General features: G+C 42.1%; 1 protein-coding gene across 4 annotated transcripts in view; it reads right to left on the bottom strand.

Moving 5' to 3' along the window:
- Positions 1-443: 443 nt before the first annotated feature.
- Positions 444-19640, bottom strand: part of KLF7 (KLF transcription factor 7) — a 111591-nt gene continuing 92394 nt past the window's right edge. For 2 of the 4 annotated variants that reach the window (XM_068544600.1, XM_068544598.1), the window contains 2 exons: positions 18341-18464; positions 445-6578 (listed from right to left, as the gene is read on the bottom strand). In XM_068544600.1, the coding sequence (XP_068400701.1) occupies positions 6527-6578; positions 18341-18464 (176 nt within the window). In that variant the 3' untranslated portion in view covers positions 445-6526. Of the gene's footprint in view, positions 6579-18340; positions 18465-19640 lie in introns of all 4 variants that reach the window. The other 2 variants (XR_011074128.1, XM_068544601.1) reach the window with 2 other exon arrangements.

The raw sequence follows: 19640 nt of genomic DNA, 5'->3' as shown, positions 1-19640 counted from the left end.
TCCGCTCTCTACCTCCCCTTAAAGAAATAAACTCTCTTTAGTGTTCCTTCTTATCTGGGCTCTGAGCTACCTCACTGAAACCATAAAGTACACACACACACACACACACACACACACACACACACACACACACATACCCCCAACAGCCTCCCAAATGAAGAAAAATGACCTAATACAATCTTTTGCCTTCCCTTTTTCTCTCTGAGAAAGAAAACTCTCATGAGGTATATAAGGACCCATTTGGATCTCTTTGAGGATTTTTTTTTCTCCCTGGTGAGATAAGCTAAGGAGAAATACAGTAAGGCATTCCAAGGCCAAACACATTCTACTGTTTATTACACATATTACATTCTTAAATAAAAATGCGTCACATAACATTTTTTGCATAGATATCTTACAATATACCAATTTAAAAAAGAATTATGAAACAGACCAGTAACAAAAATAAATTTTTTCTTCATTAATAATTTTGTAACATTAACATACCACCATCATATAATACAAATAATAGTTTTAAATCTTAAGACTTTTGTACAGCAAAAAAACTTGACAAAGTAATATATTTATATATATATATAAAAAGCTTAAAAAAAATAAAATGTCAAAAAAAGGCATAACCGAGGGCTATAAGACTGGGTACTTCTGTGATATATTATAAATACCAGAGAAGGCCTGAGAGCATGTGACCGAGGGAGGTGTGGGAGGGGTAGGGCTGGGAGTAGGTCTCTCCAAACACACTTGTTAGACACGTCTGGCAAAAAGAAAACGTACAGTGCAAAAATAAAGTTCTTCAAGCAACTGTTACGAGAATGATAGAGAGTTGAAAGAAAAGTGGCAGTGGCTGGGAGGTTGCACGGTAGGAGGAGGGAGAGGGTGACAGGAGAGAAGGAGTTTGGGGGGCATTTATGGAAAGGAAGGGGGAGGCTTCAAAAACATTAAACATTTATTTTTGCCTCTGTGTTAGCAAGGAGATCTTGGCCGTAACAGGTGTATTTTTCCTCCCTGGAATGAAGCAGAAGTGAAAGATCAAGAAATTCAACTAAGTCTGGGTTTAAATAGAAAATGCATGCTGAGAAAAACAAAAACAAAAAGGTTGAGGACCAGCCAGTGAGCCCCAAAGCCTTTCGGGACCTAGACTTGCAGAAATCATTCTGCCTCGGGTCCAAAGGCCTAGGATTAAAATGTCCCCTCTCCCCACCCTCAGCCCCTCCCCTCTACGTGGAACTCCCAGTGTGTTTTCAATATACTGGCAATTATAAGCATCCATCCCCCCCAAAAGATATTAGGCACTGGTGGCTACTCCTCGTAAACGTCAGTAGCCTAACTGTTTTCCTTCTGCGAAGGTACATTAGGTACACATGCACACGTGTCTAGCTGCGTGCACACATACCACCCTCATTATTCTGACGTGGGGTGCATTTTATGGCAGTAGACAGAAGCTGGAGTCAAAGCAGTTTACGATTCCAAAGCTCACAGTTGAAAAAAATTGTATAAACAGTCCCCAACAAAGAACACATCAACCTTCCCTCGTGGCTGCTGAGAGGGAGCCCTGTTTGAAAAGAGTATCTCGTTCGGGATATTTGTGAAGTGACGGCCTAGGATTTCTCTCTCCGTTTTTGATACCTGTTTCCCGAGGACTTATACGTAAATGCAAAACACCTGAAGAATACAGTACTATATTGGAAGGGTGCACGGAAGAAAGGTAATTGCAGCTTTACTTTTCCCTTTTCCAGGATCTATTAGGAATCAACAGAGGAGATTTAAGCGAGTGTTAAAAGCAAGAGAAAACCCTGAAGCCTCAGGCAGTTCGTCATGGGATCTCACATTTACAAGCAGTTTTTGCTTCCTTTGACACATTTTCGTTGTTCCATCTCAAGTCTTCCCAAAGATCCTCACTGAGGAAAGTAGGCCATCAAAGAGGCATCGATGTATACTCAGGCCAGCCCCTTTTCAAACTGAGATTATCACCATGTTTACCGAAATGTAATCCAGACCCGGAATGCAAATTCTCTCCTCCTCCCTCCACCCCACACTTGGCAGTGGCCACTTCCGGAAGATGCCAGAGGAAGCTTCCGCAAGTAGATTTCAACCAGGTTCTACTTAACGAATTTTCACTTTGGCAAAGATCTGGGTGCAAAACTGTGGCCAGAAATGCTGGCCCTCATAAGATTTTTTTTAAAAAGAAACAATGAACCTGATTTTTGTAGTTAAATACGTTGCGTTTCTGACTTTCCCAACCTTCTTCCTTCTCCTAAAACCAACTCATGCAAAAGAAAAGCCAGAAGCACTTTGCACTATATTTTATATTTTATGAAGTGACTTCCATAGAGGAAACCATTTTGAACCAATAAAACTAATCACTAAGATTTGCTGTTCTTGCCATTTGAGTTCATTTCTTTTGACTGTGCCGTAGAATTCAGGAGTTGGGGCTATAGGCAGAATGTTCTGAATGCACTGGCTGAGCCGCCCTGAAAGTCCCATTTATTTCCCCTTTGATGCAGATAGACATGGCTAATCCGGAAGCTTATCTCAAACTGAAATCCTTAAAAAAAAAAAAATCTTCTCTGGCTTCTAGATTCAAAGAAGATTTTTTAAAACATAGGAATCAGTTCTGCTAATCATGCGTGAGGTTGGCTGTCTTTTTTTACCCTGTTATCATCAGGCAATCGAAGATGTAAAAAGGGCACAAGAGGTGCAGGAGGGGAGGAGAGGGGATCCTTGAAGGGCTTTGCAAGGGAGAGCACAGAGAGGAGAAGGAAATGGTCAGCATGAAGTTCATTCTGGGGGTGGCCGATATTTTTATAAAATGCAGCTCTGTCATAGACTCCAAACATCTCTTTTCCTGGACATAATACTCATCACCACCAGGCATTAAGCTGGGCGATGAACCATCAATGGGGCAGGAGGCCAGTAGCCAGGAGCAGCAACATAATTTCAGGTTTCCACATCTCTGACTTACAGCCGTGTGGTAGGAGAAAGAAGCACAAATCGCAATAAGGGAAACTGTCAATGGCTTCGAAACACTCTTTTCCCGTATGTCAAACTCTGAACCCTGGATAAACCGAGCTTGAGAGGACAACCACAAGAAACACCATGCCAGGTTTTTCCTTTCAAATCGGAGATCCCCTGGAATGTTGGGAGGTAACAATTTAAACCAGAAAGCGGTTTACTACTGTATTTCAAAGGTCCATTAAAGCACTGTTCTAAATAACCTGTCCTCCTGGAAGCGAACTAGCTTCAGGTTATTTCTTGGGAAGCCTGTTCACGCCAGCAGGCTCTTTCCAACCATCTCTGCCGTTTCAGAGGTGATGGACACTTGATCACAAATCCATTTCCAAAATGATTGGGGCTACTGCCCCCCACCCCACCCACCACGGACAGGACTGGTTATCGTTCAGAGGTCTGTCAATCGGGCTAGAGAAGAACAGTTTCAAAGCCATACGCTTAGCGCCCACCAGATTCTCAGGCCAATTCTCACAGTCAACAAATACCTGAAGCAAGCAAGCCAGCCCCACCATCGAGGTTCAGTGCACCCTGCTAAGAGAAAGGTCACGAGCAGATTACAAAGGACCTCACTGATACAAAGGAGAGAGAAACTGCCGAACATTTCAGACGCTGATGAAGACCAAATGCCCTTTGTTCTGCCACGTTCAAATGAGATCTTTTCAAGACCACAGATGACAATGGGGAGCGAGCAAGCAATGATTACTCTTTTGCATTTTTTTTTTAAACTTTCTTTTTAATAGAGCCTTGCATCGGTCAGTTCAAAAATTAAGTTAAGTATTATAAACCCTTAATAATAATAGCATTTCGAGAGGCAAGAGCAACTCCAGCTGGGGAGAGAACGTTTGTAAATCGTGGCAGCCATGGCTAACGCCATCACTGGTGTGTGCGTGCAGTCATGCTGGAGGCTGCTCTAGAAAGGGAAATCAACGAACCAACAAAACCTGGGGTGTCTAAAGTTTCATCTAGTGCACTGACTGGAGGCGCTACAGTCTAATACAGCTGAGGGTCAAGGTCCCTCACACATCCTTCATCGAGAAAGGATGCACCACACATTCAAATATAATCCCATGGTCCGCCCTGATGGACTGGCTACAAATGCACTCGAATGCAGTCGAGAACTATGAGATTGTCAGCAAGCAGTGCTCCAGAAATGGTTTCTAAGTCATGTCTAGTTTTAAATCTTTGGAATAAAACTGATTTTTTTAAATACCCTCCGACTAACATATACATAATTGCCTCTGGCAAATGGGCAGATTTTGTGTGTATGTGTGTTTAGGGTGGTTTTTCTTTTTTTGCTGTTTTTTTTTTGTTGTTGTTTCATTTTTCTTTTTTTCTTTTTTTTCTTTTTTTTCTTTTTTTTTGGTCTAAATTGAAAAAAGGAAAAAGGGAAAGAAAACGTTAAGGGCCAGACCTCAGAATGCCCCAAGTGTCCAATTGGCAGCTACAGCATTTGTGATAAGGAGGCTCCTTTGCCCTCAGACGAGTAGTTTCAACATTTCAGTGAAATCAAAGTTTGCAGAAAGCTGAGAAACCAAATGCCAAGGATCTTGAAGGTTGCTGTCATAAATGCATCTGTGTTTCTTATATTATTATTTCCTTTCAAAGACTTCACTTTTGCATCCCAAATAGGTATGGGGTGGCATTTTAACAGTCAATGAGTCAAACAGTCAAGGAGGGCAGGAGGGGAGCCAGCTGGTATGAAGGAGCAGCAACCATGGGTGGACCAAATGCCATTTTTGTTTTTTTAGACGTGTCTTGAAGGGATGGTCCCAGAATATACAAAATATACAATCTGCCCTAAAACCACCCCGCTTGCTTGCATAGGCCATTTAATGGTCCTAAAGGCAGTCTTTGGAGTTGAGGCCAGTGCCAGCTAGCTAAGAATGCGGGTAGATGGAGGCCGATATTGGATGTGTGTGTGGGATGGAAAGTGAGGCATGTAACCCCCTCGGCGTCAGCTTGCAGAGTAAGAGTGAGGCCTCTGTGGATCCCGGGTGCTCTAGGTCACAAGTCATGGTGGGCCTAGCCAAAAAAAAAAAAAAATCAGAAATATGTCTCTCTTTTTAGACAGAGCATGAGAGAAATATCTCAACCCTTTCTTTAAATGTCCACCCTTCATTCCCACAATGGCATTTTGAACTGTGTGTTTTAACAAGTGGGGTGATAGGACTCAGTGGGTATGAGAGAGGAAGAAAGGGTGATGGTTTTTGAAGTCACTAGACTTGGGAGGCATCCTCTGTTCTCCCCACTCCTGGAAAGAGTGATATTTTTGGCTTTTTGTCAGGTCGTAACCCAGAGTTAGGTTAAATATGCAGCTGCCCTTTGAGACTAGCAACATCTATGCTGAAACTGGTTATAGGGTAGCAATGACATACAGCACAGGGTTGATCACTGTAAGCTGAGGTCAGGATGCCTCAAGGGGGATGAGAAAAGTGTGATGTCCCATCTGATTGGCTGCTTCGAGAGCTGGACATCCAGGTGCCGAGAGAGAGTCCTGGAGAGGTTTAGTCCATGGAGAAAAGATAAAACATTTAAGCTTCCAAATAAGCTTTTCAAGTTTTCATTAGCAAAAAACAGAGATTAAAAAGAAAAAATCTAGCACTGGCAATAAGGTGAGGCTCAAGGGATATACTGTGATTTATCATCAAGGATTTTATTCTCTTGGCCACTTTGCAGTCATGCTAGAAGTTTCCAGAATCCCTAGTGCATATGGTGTGCAAGAGAGTCAAAAAGTAAGAAAAGAAAACTCCTCCCTGGAGAGTGAAGTCTAGAGAAATGCAGGCCAGAAAGGTGTAAGGAGTTATTCCAGAGTCTGCCGCCGCTAAGGCCGTTGGTATCAACTGGATAGATCTCAATAGTACTAAGAAGAACCAAAACTGATCAACAGTTCTGTGAGGAAGTCGGACGCACGGAATAGTAGGACTTTTCACACACAAAGGACAAATAAACCAAGAGTTAATTTTGGCTACCAAACTGCAATTTGGTTTTCTAGGTCATTTTCCCCCAACTATTTAAAAAGAAACATTAGTGCTACACATATGCAACTTTAAGACGTTGTATTCTCCTATCAAGTTGCACTGAGAAGCAAGTTAAATAAGCCCCTCTTACTGCCGTCCACCTGCAGAGACGTCACATCCATTTTCTTTGATTTCCATTGGCAACAGCGGGAAATAATTCCAATAGTGCTGAAGTAAGCAGCCAGACTGCCTTGCTGAGTTCACCTGGTTTCCTTCTTCTTCGTCTTCTACCATCTGGCTAGGGCAAGGCATAAAGAATAGACGTATATATTTTAAATATAGCTGAGTGCATGACAGTGTGTGTGTGCGCGTGTGTGTGTGTCTATGTGTGAGTGCGTGTGTGCGTGTCTGTGTGTGTCTGTGCGTGTGTGTACACAGAGGTTTAATAAGTGAGAACTTTCTTCTGCGAGGCAATGGGTCCCCGCCTGAAGTCCAGCCCCCTGCCTCATGGCATTTCCTTCAGACAACGGCTGGCGCCATGGCAACTGTGGCCTTTAGGTTTTTTAGATATGTCTCTTCATATGGAGGGCAAGATGGTCAGACCTGGAAAAACACCTAGGAAACATAAAAATAACGAGGGTATTAGAGAGATCTGGGTAAAGAACTCAACTTCCATCACCCCTTAGAAAACGATTAGCCCTACCTTGAAGAGAGGCAGTGCGTATGTATTGAGAAATAAGGTGTGTAGGGAAGGTGAGCTCAGGAGTCAGACTGCTTGGGTTCAAATCCCAGCTCTTCCAATAGCTGTGTGACTCTGAGCACTTGAACCTCTCTGTGCCTTAATCCCTCCTCAATAAAACGGGGATAATTACAGCACTTACTTCATAGATTGGTTGTGAGGATTAAATGAGATGATCTATGTAAAGTGCTTAGAAAATTCTCTGGCATATGGTAAGATCTCGATGAATCTTAACTATTATTATCGAAATTGTCATTATTAAAGAAGAAACGAACGTAAAAGTGTGTTGGAAATGACGTGTCATGCCCGTATAGGGTAAATAAAGAATGATTAGCCTGTACCATTGAATGATGAAACGCTAACATTTCAACACCCAGATTTCAGTCCTAAGCTTTACAACGGAAGCCCAGAAATGCTGCCTGTGATACCTGCAGGTCTATATAGACATTCTATATTCAAGTCGAGAAAAAGCTCATGTTTATTAAGGATGGTATCATATGCAGGCACGTGCTGGCTATTTCCCCAATCTCACCCCAGTAATATCCTCAGCAGCCTTCCATGGTAAATCTTCGCACCCCTTTTGTGTGCATGTGCTAAGGACACTGAGGCTTGTGTCACACAGCCAGTGAGTGGCAGCCATGGGGTGAGAACCCAGGCAGATCTGTAAGCCTACTCTTTTGAACTGTTTCTTGGTACCCAAGGTCCACTGCTGAGTGCCTTTGTCAGCCTCAGAGCTGATGCAGTGGTTGTTTTCACTCCTTCCCCCTTCTTCTGACACCACCAACTTGATCTTGCCCAGGACAGCAACCCTTCTGCATTCTCAATTGTATGGGCCTGACCCTCCTCCTAAGGCTGAAGTTTTATGGCCACAGTGATCTGCTTAGTGACAGTCATGTGACCCACAAAGGTCAACGAGAGCCAGCTCTGGGACATTTGCTGAAACTATTGGAAGAGAGAAGCTCTCTTTCCACTGGGGTTAAGATACTAATACTGAAGCCCGGGGCTGCTGGTGTCCATATGGCCATGTGGGAAAGAGCCTGCTTGGGAACGAAGTCAACAGAGAAAAATGGGGCCAGGGGGTAGAAAGGAAGAGAGAGTTTCTAGTCCTGATGAAAAACATCTGAGACCCTGGACCCAGCCAAGCCAAAAGACAAATCCAATTCTATTCTTCTTAGTTATTAGAGCTAATAAATACCCTTGGAAGCTAACACCAGTCTGAATCAGGGTTCTGTACTTACAACTAATAGAGTGGCCATTTCCATATCCCCAAAGCCTACATACAATCTCAGGTTCTGGCTGGAATCCCAGTGAAGTCAGCACCTCAGACAGCAGTCATTCTTAGCTCTGGGTGTACGTCCTCCCTCAGATCCTCTTCTAGAAACCGGCCACCCTCCTACCTGGGAGAATGTTCCCAGGATCCCCTGAGGCCTGAGATACCCTCACAGTCCAAAACTCTTGTTGGGATGTTAGCAAGCTGTCCTGCTCAGGTTAGCAAGGTTTCCTGTTCAGTGCAGAATTTCCCTGTATTTGTTCATTCCTAAAACAAACAAACAAACAAAAACCAGCCCTATCCCCTGATCCCAACATTTCTCCACACACCTTTTGTGTTCATTTCGTAAACAGGTACACATGCAGGATAGAACCTCAAGGAAATGCAGCAAAACAGAACAAAGGTAAAATGGAAAAAAAAAAGGGAAAAGTACAGTAGAAAATGATCTAATCCAATAACGTGTTGAATAATAGTAATTCTAACTATAACCACTTATTTCAGGCTCTGATTTGGTATGAGCAAGATACTTGGATAATCCCTTAGAGTTCCACTGAAAGGGGATTTCATTTACCATAAAACAGTGATAAATTTTCTTTAAAAGCAAGTACTTGATGTCACTGGTACAAGAAAAAGCAATACAGCCTGCAGGGAATTTAGTATTTGACTTGCACGACTCTGTCCTGTCCTGAAGGCACACTTAGTACTGCCCACTGCCTCTTCTCTTTCTTTCCCTCCCTCCCTCCCTTCCTCCCTTCTTTCTTTTCTCCGTCCTTCATCTCAACAGCCTTGAGGAAGAAGATCTAAGCCAGGAAGTTCTTTTTGTAGGTATTTCCTTTTTAAAGTTAACATCCTCACAAGAACTCTATATAAAGACGGTACCATTCTTATCCCCACTACCAGATGAGATACTCATCAAAAAGAGGCAAAGCCAAAATCTGAACCCAAGTAGCCTGACTCCAGAGCACATGCTCTTAGCCATATCTGCTTTTTAGGCTGAAAAGAAGGTCAAGCTGAGCTGTCAATTTAAAGAGTTTGTAGTAGGCAGAATAACGGATGGCCCTCCCCAGATATCTACACCTCATCCCCAGGACTTGTGAATATGTTAGGTTCAAAGACAAAGGGGAGTTAAGGTTGTGGATGGAATTAATTTGCTGATCAACTGATCTTAAGATAGGGAGGTTACTCTGATTTATCTGGGTAGGCCCAGTGTCACCACAAGGGTCTTCAAAAGTGGAAGAGGGAATTAAAAGAGAAAACCAGAGAGATGGCAGCATGAGAAGGACTCAACAGCTTTGATGATGAAGGAATGGGGTCAGGGGCCAAGGAATGTGGGCAAAGCTGAAAGCTGGAAAAGACAAGGAAATGGATTCTCCCCTTGAGACTCCAGAAAGCAACAGAGCACAGCCCCCATCTTGGTTTTGTCCCCAGTGAGACCTGTGTTGGACTTCTAACCTACAGAGCTGTAAGATAATAATTTATAAAGATAAATAAGGGTGATATAAATTTGTGGCAATTGGTAATGGCAGCAGCTAGAAAACTAATCCAGAAGTTAATCTGGTCAGGCCTGAGCAGTAAGGACCTACTTATAAGAAAGCAACAGAGCAGGTACTAAGAATCCTGCCTGTCCAAAAGAGGCACATGGGGATTTGAGACAGTAAGAAGCAAAGTATAAGTCATGGCAGTACAAAACCTCTTTCCTTTCCTTTCCATATCCTGAGAACATACAGGACAACAGTATTCTTGATATAGGACTTCATTTGAAATTACCACTCCATAATGTATGTGTTCCATACTTTTATTCTGCTTTTACCACTTGCCTAGCCCGTGCTGGGTATCTAGCAATATATGTACAAGCAACTATCTTTACCCTTCAAGTTCTTTCAGAAAAAAGTAAATCAAATCTTTGACATGGTATGAAACGTAACTGCACCCCTCCTGAATCAAACTAGCATCATTATTTGTTAAAATTCTAGGAAGCACATGATGTTTAGAATTGGACTAGGTGGTTTCTGAACTGGAGATGAAGAAGACTGCAGGGCAAGGAATGTGGGCAGCCTCTAGGAGCTAAGAGTGGTTCTGGCTGATAGCAAACAAGGAAATAGGACTTCAGGCCTACCATAGCAAGAAGCCGTATGATACTCTGAGGAGAGAACCTAGCCAGGCCAGGCTGGATTTCTGACCTACAGAAATATGGGAAGATAAACCACAGGCAGTATGGCCTTTGCATTCAGAGGTCTTCGCTGAAGTTCTCACTGAGTTCCTCCTTTCTTCTCCCAAGCCTGGCAAGCATTCTTATGACTACTTCTTTGAACTCTTTATCAGCACCATCATTCTTGAGAGATCAAGACAGTGTTACTGAAAACCATAAATCTGAAGAGGGGTGGCTAACATTTTTATAAAACAGTTGAAGAAGATGAGGAATTGATATACAGAGAAGTTCAATAACTTGCCCTAGGATATAACTGCTTCAGGACTGCACTCCGGACTTCCTGAATAAGTCAAATTTTGGTTAACTGATCATCATCAAGTCATTATGACAATCCAGGAGCAAGATCTTTCTGTCCAAAAAGGACTTCCGGTGCTATATGAATAGAAGTAGTTAAGAGGAGGCATCCTTGTCTTGTTCCTGATCGTAGAGGAAAAGATTGCAGATTTTCACTGCTGTATGGCTGACAGGGTCTTGGTGCTCTAGCCATGTGTCAGGCCTGTGCCTCTGAGGTGGGAGAGCCAAGTTTAGGACACTGGTCCACCAGAGACCTCCTGGGTCCACATAATATAAAATGGCGAAAGCTCTCCAAGAGATCTCCATCTCAACGCTCCACTCAACAACCAGCAAGCTACAGTGCTAGACACCTTATGCCAAACAACTAGCAAGACAGGAACACAACCCCACCCATCAGCAGAAAGGCTGCCTAAAATCATACTAAGGTCACAGACACCCCAAAACACACCCCCGGACATGGTCCTGCCCACCAGAAAGACAAGATCTAGCCTCATCCACCAGAACACAGGCACCAGTCCCCTCCACCAGGAAGCCTACACAACCCACTGAACCAACCTTAGCCACTGGAGGCAGACACCAAAAACAAGGGGAGCTATGAACCTGCAGCCTGTGAAAAGGAGACCCCAAACACAGTAAGTTAAACAAAATCAGAAGAGAGAGAAGCACACAGCAGATGAAGGAGCAAGGTAAAAACCCATCAGACCAAACAAATGAAGAGGAAATAGGCAGTCTACCTGAAAAAGAATTCACAGTAATGATAGTAAAGATTATCCAAAATCTTGGAAATAGAATGCAGAAAATACAAGAAATGTTTAAGAAGGATCTAGAAGAACTAAAGAGCAAACAAACAATGATGAACAACACAATAAATGAAATTAAAAATTCTCTAGAAGGAATCAATAGCAGAATAAATGAGGCAGAAGAACAGATAAGTGACCTGGAAGATAAAACAGTGGAAATAATTACCGTAGAGCAGGATAAAGAAAAGAGAATGAAAAGAATTGAGGACAGTCTCAGAGACCTCTGGGACAACATTAAATGCACCAACATTCGAATTATAGGGGTCCCAGAAGAAGAAGGGAAAAAGAAAGGGACCGAGAAAATATTTGAAAAGATTATAGTTGAAAACTTCCCTACTATGGGAAAGGAAATAGTCAATCAAGTCCAGGAAGCACAGAGAGTCCCATACAGGATAAACCCAAGGAGAAACACGCCAAGACACGTATTAATCAAACTATCAAAAATTAAATACAAAGAAAAACTATTAAAAGCAGCAAGGGAAAAACAACAAATAACACACAAGGGAATTCCCATAGGTTAACAGCTGATCTTTCAGCAGAAACTCTTCAAGCCAGAAGGGGGTGGCAGGACACATTTAAAGTGATAAAAGTGAAAAACCGATAACCAAGATTACTCTACACAGCAAGGATCTCATTCAGATTTGACAGAGAAATCAAAAGCTTTTCAGACAAGCAAAAGCTAAGAGAATTCAGCACCACCAAACCAGCTTTACAACAAATGCTAAAGGAACTTCTCTAGGCAGGAAACACAAGAGAAGGAAAAGACCTACAATAACAAACCCAAAACAATTAAGAAAATGGTAATAGGAACATACGTATCAATAATTACTTTAAATGTAAATGGATTAAATGCTCCAACCAAAAGACATAGACTGGCTGAATGGATACAGAAACAAGACCCATATATATGCTGTCTACAAGAGACCCACTTCAGACCCAGGGACACATACAGACTGAAAGTGAGGGGATGGAAAAAGGTATTCCATGCAAATGGAAATCAAAAGAAAGCTGGAGTAGCAAGTCTCATATCAGACAAAATAGACTTTAAAATAAAGACTATTTAAAGAGACAAAGAAGGACACTACATAATGATCAAAGGATCAATCCAAGAAGAAGATATAACAATTGTAAATATTTATGCACCTAACATAGGAGCACCTCAATACATAAGGCAAATGCTAACAGCCATAAAAGGGGAAATCAACTGTAACACAATCAGAGTAGGGGACTTGAACACCCCACTTTCACCAATGGACAGATCATCCAAAATGAAAATAAATAAGGAAACACACACTTTAAATGATACATTAAACAAGGTGGACTTAATTGATATTTATAGGACATTCCAACAAAAAACAACAGGATACACTTTCTTCTCAAGTGCTCATGGAACATTCTCCAGAATAGATCATACCTTGGGTCACAAATCAAGCCTTGGTAAATTTAAGAAAATTGAAATCGTATCAAGTATCTTTTCCGACTACAATGTCATGAGACTAGATATCAATTACAGGAAAAAATCTGTAAAAAATACAAACACATGGAGGCTAAACAATACACTACTAAATAACCAAGAGATCACTGAAGAAATCAAAGAGATAATCAAAAAATACCTAGAAACAAATGACAATCAAAACACGACGACCCAAAACCTATGGGATGCAGCAAAAGCAGTTCTAAGAGGGAAGTTTATAGCAATACAATCCTACCTCAAGAAACAAGAAACATCTCAAATAAACAACCTAACCTTACACCTAAAACAATTAGAGAAAGAAGAACAAAAAAACCCCAAAGTTAGCAGAAGGAAAGAAATCATAAAGATCAGATCAGAAATAAATGAAAAATAAATGAAGGAAACGATAGCAAAGATCAATAAAACTAAAAGCTGGTTCTTTGAGAAGATAAACAAAATTGATAAACCATTAGCCAGGCTCATCAAGAAAAAAAGGGAGAAGACTCAATTCAACAGAATTAGAAATGAAAAAGGAGAAGTAACAATTTACACTGCAGAAATAAAGGATCATGAGAGATTACTACAAGCAACTCTATGCCAATAAAATGGACAACCTGGAAGAAATGGACAAATTCTTAGAAAAGCACAACCTTCTGAGACTGAACCGGGAAGAAATAGAAAATATAAACAGACCAATCACAAGCACTGAAGTTGAGACTCTGATTAAAAGTCTTCCAACAAACAGAAGCCCAGGACCAGATGGTTTCACAGGTGAAGTCTATCAAACATTTAGAAAAGAGCTGACACCTATCCTTCTCAAACTCTTCCAAAATGTAGCAGAGGGAGGAACACTCCCAAACTCATTCTACGAGGCCACCATCACTCTGATACCAAAACCAGACAAAGATGTCACAAAGAAAGAAAACAACAGGCCAATATCACTGATGAACATAGATGCAAAAATCCTCAACAAAATACTAGCAAACAGAATCCAACAGCACATTAAAAGGATCATACACCATGATCAAGTGGGGTTTATCCCAGGAATGCAAGGATTCTTCAATATACGCAAATCAATCAATGTGATAAACCATATTAACAAATGGAAGGAGAAAAACCATATGATCATCACAATATTATTGAAGAGGCTGTCTTTTCTCCATTGTATATTCTCGCCTCCACGTGAGGTGAGGCATCACCTCACACTGGTCAGAATGGCCACCATCAAAAAATCTATAAGCAATAAATGCTGGAGAGGGTGTGGAGAAAAGGGAACCCTCTTGCACTGTTGGTAGGAATGTAAATTGATACAGCCACTATGGAGAACAGTATGGAGGTTCATTAAAAAACTAAAAATAGAACTACCATATGACCCAGCAATCCCACTACTGGGCATATACCCTGGGAAACCCATAATTCAAAAAGAGCCATGTACCACAATGTTCATTGCAGCTCTATTTACAATAGCCAGGACACGGAAGCAACCTAAGTGTCCATCATTGGATGAACGGATAAAGAAGATGTGGCACATATATACAATGGAATATTACTCAGCCATAAAAGAAACAAAATTGAGTTATTTGTAGTGAGGTGGATGGACCTAGAGTCTGTCATACAGAGTGAAGTGAGTCAGAAAGAGAAAAACAAATACTATATGCCAGCATATATATATATATGGAATCTAAAAAAAAAAAAAAGGTTCTGAAGAACCTAGGGGCAGGACAGGAATAAAGACACAGACATAGAGAATGGACTTGAGGACATGGGGAGTGGGAAGGGTAAGCTGGGACGAAGTGAGAGATTGGCATGGACATATATACACTACCAAATGTAAAACAGATAGCTAGTGGGAAGCAGCCGCATAGCACAGGCAGATCAGCTTGGTGCTTTGTGACCACTTAGAGGGGGTGGGATAGGGAGGGTGGGAGGGAGATGCAAAGCGAAGAGATATGGGGATATATGTATATGTATAGCTGATTCACTTTGTTATGAAGCAGAAACTAACAAACCATTGTAAAGCAATTATACTCCAATAAAGACGTTAAAAAAAAAAATTAGACTAGGTCCCTCACCACTGATGTTTTATTTAAATCCAGTACACCAGCAAGATACTTAGTCATGATTAATTTATATTTATTAATTTATACTTACTGAGTTCCACATAGGAATAGTAAAGTAAAAAGTAATAAACTCAGCATCTAGAAATGCAGAATCAAATAATTTTAAGGGTAATATACCCCCAGAGGGTATTTGTGACTCTACAGCAGTCAGATGACCTTGAATAAGAAGGCCCTTAATGACTGAAATTTGTTCATTACAGAGAACTAGTCAAACCCCTATTGTAGTTTCTGCTGCTTATGAAAAAGGCCCACTAAAGTCACATGGGCATTAAGCTGATAGCAATCCTCTAGGGCACTGAAGGGCCAGATAGGGGTTGGTATTTGTCACCACCTCTTACTGACTGAGCTGACTTAGAGATCAAAGATCAAAATGCCTCCTCTAAACTTCCCAGGATCTTGGAGGTACTGCCCCGGGAGCAGTCTCCGTGGACTGTATCTGCATATGAGCACTTGTGGAAACAGCCCTGACTACCACCATCAGCAGACTCATGCTCTATGGGCTGGGAAACAAGATTCAGCCCTGTAAGCAGCTGATCACTGAGTGGGCTGCACTGTTGAGTTTGACGGTAAGAAAATGGCAGAGCCACCTCACTGCTTTCTCCTCTAACCCAAACCTGAAGCCACAGGTCGCAAAACCCAATGTCTTCAGGGGCCAGGCAGATAAAGTAAATGGGTGCAATGGGTGAAGTGTAAGAAACACACAGTTAAACTATGTTAAACTATGTGATTCCACTTCTGATAAGGCATGGATTAAGAGGACATAACGAGAAGTGTGATGGTACACGGCGATTGATGCTCTGCCTTCACACTGGGGAGACTGTGGTGGGGGAGGAGGGACAGTGAGAAATGAGTGACCACAGGGCCATCACTGAAAGGTAGTGATGACTCTTCAGTGCCAGAAAATCACGGCCATGTGGGAATGTGAGCCCACTGTTACCGGATCTTCCAAGTTTTTCAGACAAAGCCAGGAATAGAGATTTCTGTGGCGCTTAGCAATTTTAAATGTTAGCAAAACAAACGAAAACTCATGTATTTTTAATCTACCCTTCAGGCAAAATAAAAGTGTAAGTTAGACTTGGTACCTGCTTTAAGGACAAGAAACCCTAATCCTAGTTCAGTCTCTAAGTAGGGTGGTCTGATTGCTAAATTATACGAGGCAAGAGATAGGTTTCTTGGGCTCATACACCCTTTGGGACCAATAGGATTCAGTGTCCTGCTAAGGGCTACAGATGCCCTCTGTTTCTGAAGGTAAAGTCTTCTAAGGAATGCCAAGCCCGCGGTCACTCCAGGCTTTCCTTCCATAGGCTTTTGGACCACTCCAACTCCCCGCGCCACCTCCCAGACCTGCTCTATTCTTAGCTTAATTCCTGCAACTAAAGTACAAGGTGTTGCCTGTCAGGAGACACGAATGAGACTCTTCCCCCTGATTTCTGACCCTGTTGAAATGCACTGACTCTTGGCCCATGTCACAGGACGCTGAGCTACTCACCAGCTCCCCCAAATACCACGTCACAGAATCTGTACCACCTGCTCCTCAAATTTCTAACTCCAGAAACCAGAGTATATTTCAATGAGGAAAATAAAGCAAAAGACTAACCAAATTACCCATCCCTGACATCTCCTTCACTGAAATATCCAGTCGGTTTGAAATATTTCTCCATATAAATCACACAAATGGTCAGCTTTAATCCTAATGTGTCAAGTGCTGGACAGTTGCATACTGCTTAGGAACTCGGTGGACCTAAAGAGAGGAATACTAACCCGGGCAATTTCCCCGGATCATGGCCATCCATAGCGCACCACCTCCAAGGAATAGCCTCACCGCCCTACAGGGCAAGGCGACTCGTGTGTACCTACTACCACCACACTTTGATAACTCACAAAGGATCCTCTTCATCCCCACTGATACAAGGCTCTTCCTCAAAGGACTGTGGTCAAAGAGTCACCATCCATATAACTTCTTTATTAGTAGCCAGGGTTAGAGAGGAATGAACTTGGGATGGGAGTCGAGAGAAGATATCAAATAAGGAGAAACATCACTGAAATATAATCTGTAGAAGAACAGCTGCTGATTCACATACATTTAGGGGGACTTTGAGGTAATGGGATAGAAATGAAAACACAGGTTGTGTTTTTACGTAGCAGAAGAGAGCTCCAAGGGAATGAGAGACAATAGCTTCATGGAATGTACTTCCTCAGCCCTGGGGTGGGAGGTTATCTTTGGGCTCCAGGAGGCATGGGGGGCTTTATTTAGTTCTTCAAGAATGAAGATAAGAGGAAAATAGCCTCTTCAGGAAAAAGGAAAAAAAAAAAAGGAGGAAAAACCTGAATGCTCCTTTATAAGCATCTTAAAGGAGCTCCAAGCCAACTGGCCACCCATGAGATCTGGCCACTCTTGCCCTGCTCTCCAAACAAACAGGCACTACTCCAGAGGAAGGTCTGGTGAGGGAGGTGCCGGCACAGTGATGAGGGGGGCAGGATGTGAAAACCATCGCATTTCCTCCGACGGAGAGCCAGGCCTCTGCAGACATCCTGCACACCCCTCCTGCCAGCCTGCGAACTGCTGGCTGAGCTGGGGAACCCTGAGGCTTTCAGGGCTTTTATCGTATTAGAAGCATTTTTCTCATCATAACCGAGACGTTTAGTAGTGCATTAAAAAGATGGTTAATTTTCTTAAGCTTCCTTTTAAACACAGAAATAGGATTAGAAGGCTAACACGCTCAGATGCAAGCCCATTATTTGATTATGTCTAAACCTAATCCTGCCTTCACCTTGGCCTGCAGAGTCTCCATTTTGGGGTTTATTGGTTGATAATGCCAGGGCTGTCAGATACTATTACTTGCGTAGTATCTGCTGCTACGTGCTCTTTCTTCCACTATCAAATGCTGAAGGTTTGAAATTGAATTATAGGATAAGTTCTCAAAGCCTCACCAACTTTTAGACCTTTGTACCTATTTTCAAAGAAGAAAGGATGGTTCAGGCCCCTCAAAGGATGGGAACTCTCTTCAGCAAATTCATTTCTAATAGTGCTTTAAAGGAAAGCCTTATAACTAACCTTCCCTCCATTAAGCAGGCTTTCTATTCTTTCACGTTATTAAGGATGAGGAAAAATAGTATTGATGTTAATAAAAAGATCAGAAGCTACAGGTGACCATTCTCTATCCTATCACTTTTCCTATTATACTAAAATTATCTGTCACATCATCCCCTTGAGGGTAGGAGCTATGTCTTATTGATACCCAGTGACTATCACAGCTCTGGTGCTCATTAAATACTTATGTAACTGACCCAAGAATTCATATCATCTCTTGGTTACATGCAAGGAGGCACACTTATCTAATTGGTTTTCTCCATGGAGAAGTAAAAGGCATTCCCAGGCCTGAGTCTCTGCAAGAGAGGCTTGTGATAAACCCAAGAGCACACGACCAGCCCCCCCTCCCACCCATTTCAGCATCTCCCTTCCCCATCCCAGCAGCTTCTAAGTTTCTTTACCTGTCGCAGTGGTTGCATTTAAAGGGCTTTGCACCTGTGTGTTTCCTGTAGTGCCTTGTGAGCTCATCGCTTCGTGCAAAACGCCACTCACACCCTTCCCATGAGCACTTATAAGGCTTCTCACCTGCAAGAAGAGATGGAATGACCATGGTCAGCGACAGGAACAAAACGGGCACACACCTGATCAGGGTCTGCTACCTATTCTACAGTCTTGGAAAAGGGCTGTGAAATCATTCTTGAAAGACTGCATTTCCTAACACAGTATGTCACATTTTTTTTTTTTTTTTTTTAGTCTCCTGGTGTTTTTCTTGTTGTTATTTTATTTTTTAACCTTCAAAAGTGGTTTCACAAGATCTTCAAATCTGGAGCTGTCATTTCAGTTCCCAGAGTCAGAGCATTTCCTTCAACTGGTGAGGGATCAATTTTTATTTATTTTCTATTCCCTGGAGCACTTTGACCCCCTTCCCCCGACTCCAAGCAGAAAGGAAATGTGCTATTTTCATCTGAACCACAAATGCTTCTAATTCTATTTTTCTCCAGAACCTACAGTAATTTACCATTTTGGCCTTTTTAGTCTTCTCCCCTCTCTTCCCTCCTACCACACACTGTAGCCAGGCAGCTGACTGACAAGGCAAAGAGCTCAGGTCTCCCAGAACCCCAGTTCCTTCCAGTAAATGTAAGTGGATGGACAGTCACGAGGAAAGGCTACGATTTGAGAGTAAAACAAAAATCACTTAACGATTCCCGGCATTTATGTAAAATACAGTTGCAAAAGTCCTATTTAAGAAGCTCATCACTTAATGACTCCAGAGCGTTCATATTTGAGCGTGATACACATTATTACAAAATATTTTTAAAGTCAATTTGTAGAGCAAGGGTTCAGCCACGGTGAAGCTGCTTAGAAGCACGAAATTCGAGCTCTGTGCTCAAGTGACCTTTTCGCACAGTAAACACAGATGGAGGAATACGGAAGAGAAAGTACATGACTTTTCCTAAGACCTTTTTTTTTAACCCATCAACGTCTGTCTTCAAACATGACAAATATTTACCCTTCCAACTGTATGGTGGGCTGGTTCTAATAAGAAGAAAAATGATCTTTGAAATCATGAGAGTTACTGAGCCCTGTAACTGAGAGGCTGGTTAGCATAGCAGTCAACAGCTCTGAAGCCAACCTTCCTAGGCTCAACTTTTGGTTCCACCCTTAACTGTCTATCCTTGGGCAAGTTAATCAACATCTCTGTGCCTCTGTTTTCTTAGAGATATGTACCTTAAAGGGTTTGGAGAGGATAAATTAATATAC

The sequence above is a fragment of the Eschrichtius robustus genome, chromosome 5 (genome assembly GCF_028021215.1).
Source record: "Eschrichtius robustus isolate mEscRob2 chromosome 5, mEscRob2.pri, whole genome shotgun sequence".
Classification (NCBI taxonomy): domain Eukaryota; kingdom Metazoa; phylum Chordata; class Mammalia; order Artiodactyla; family Eschrichtiidae; genus Eschrichtius; species Eschrichtius robustus.
The sequence above is the reverse complement of the archived record's forward strand: the minus strand, read 5'-3'. Positions and strand labels throughout refer to the sequence as shown.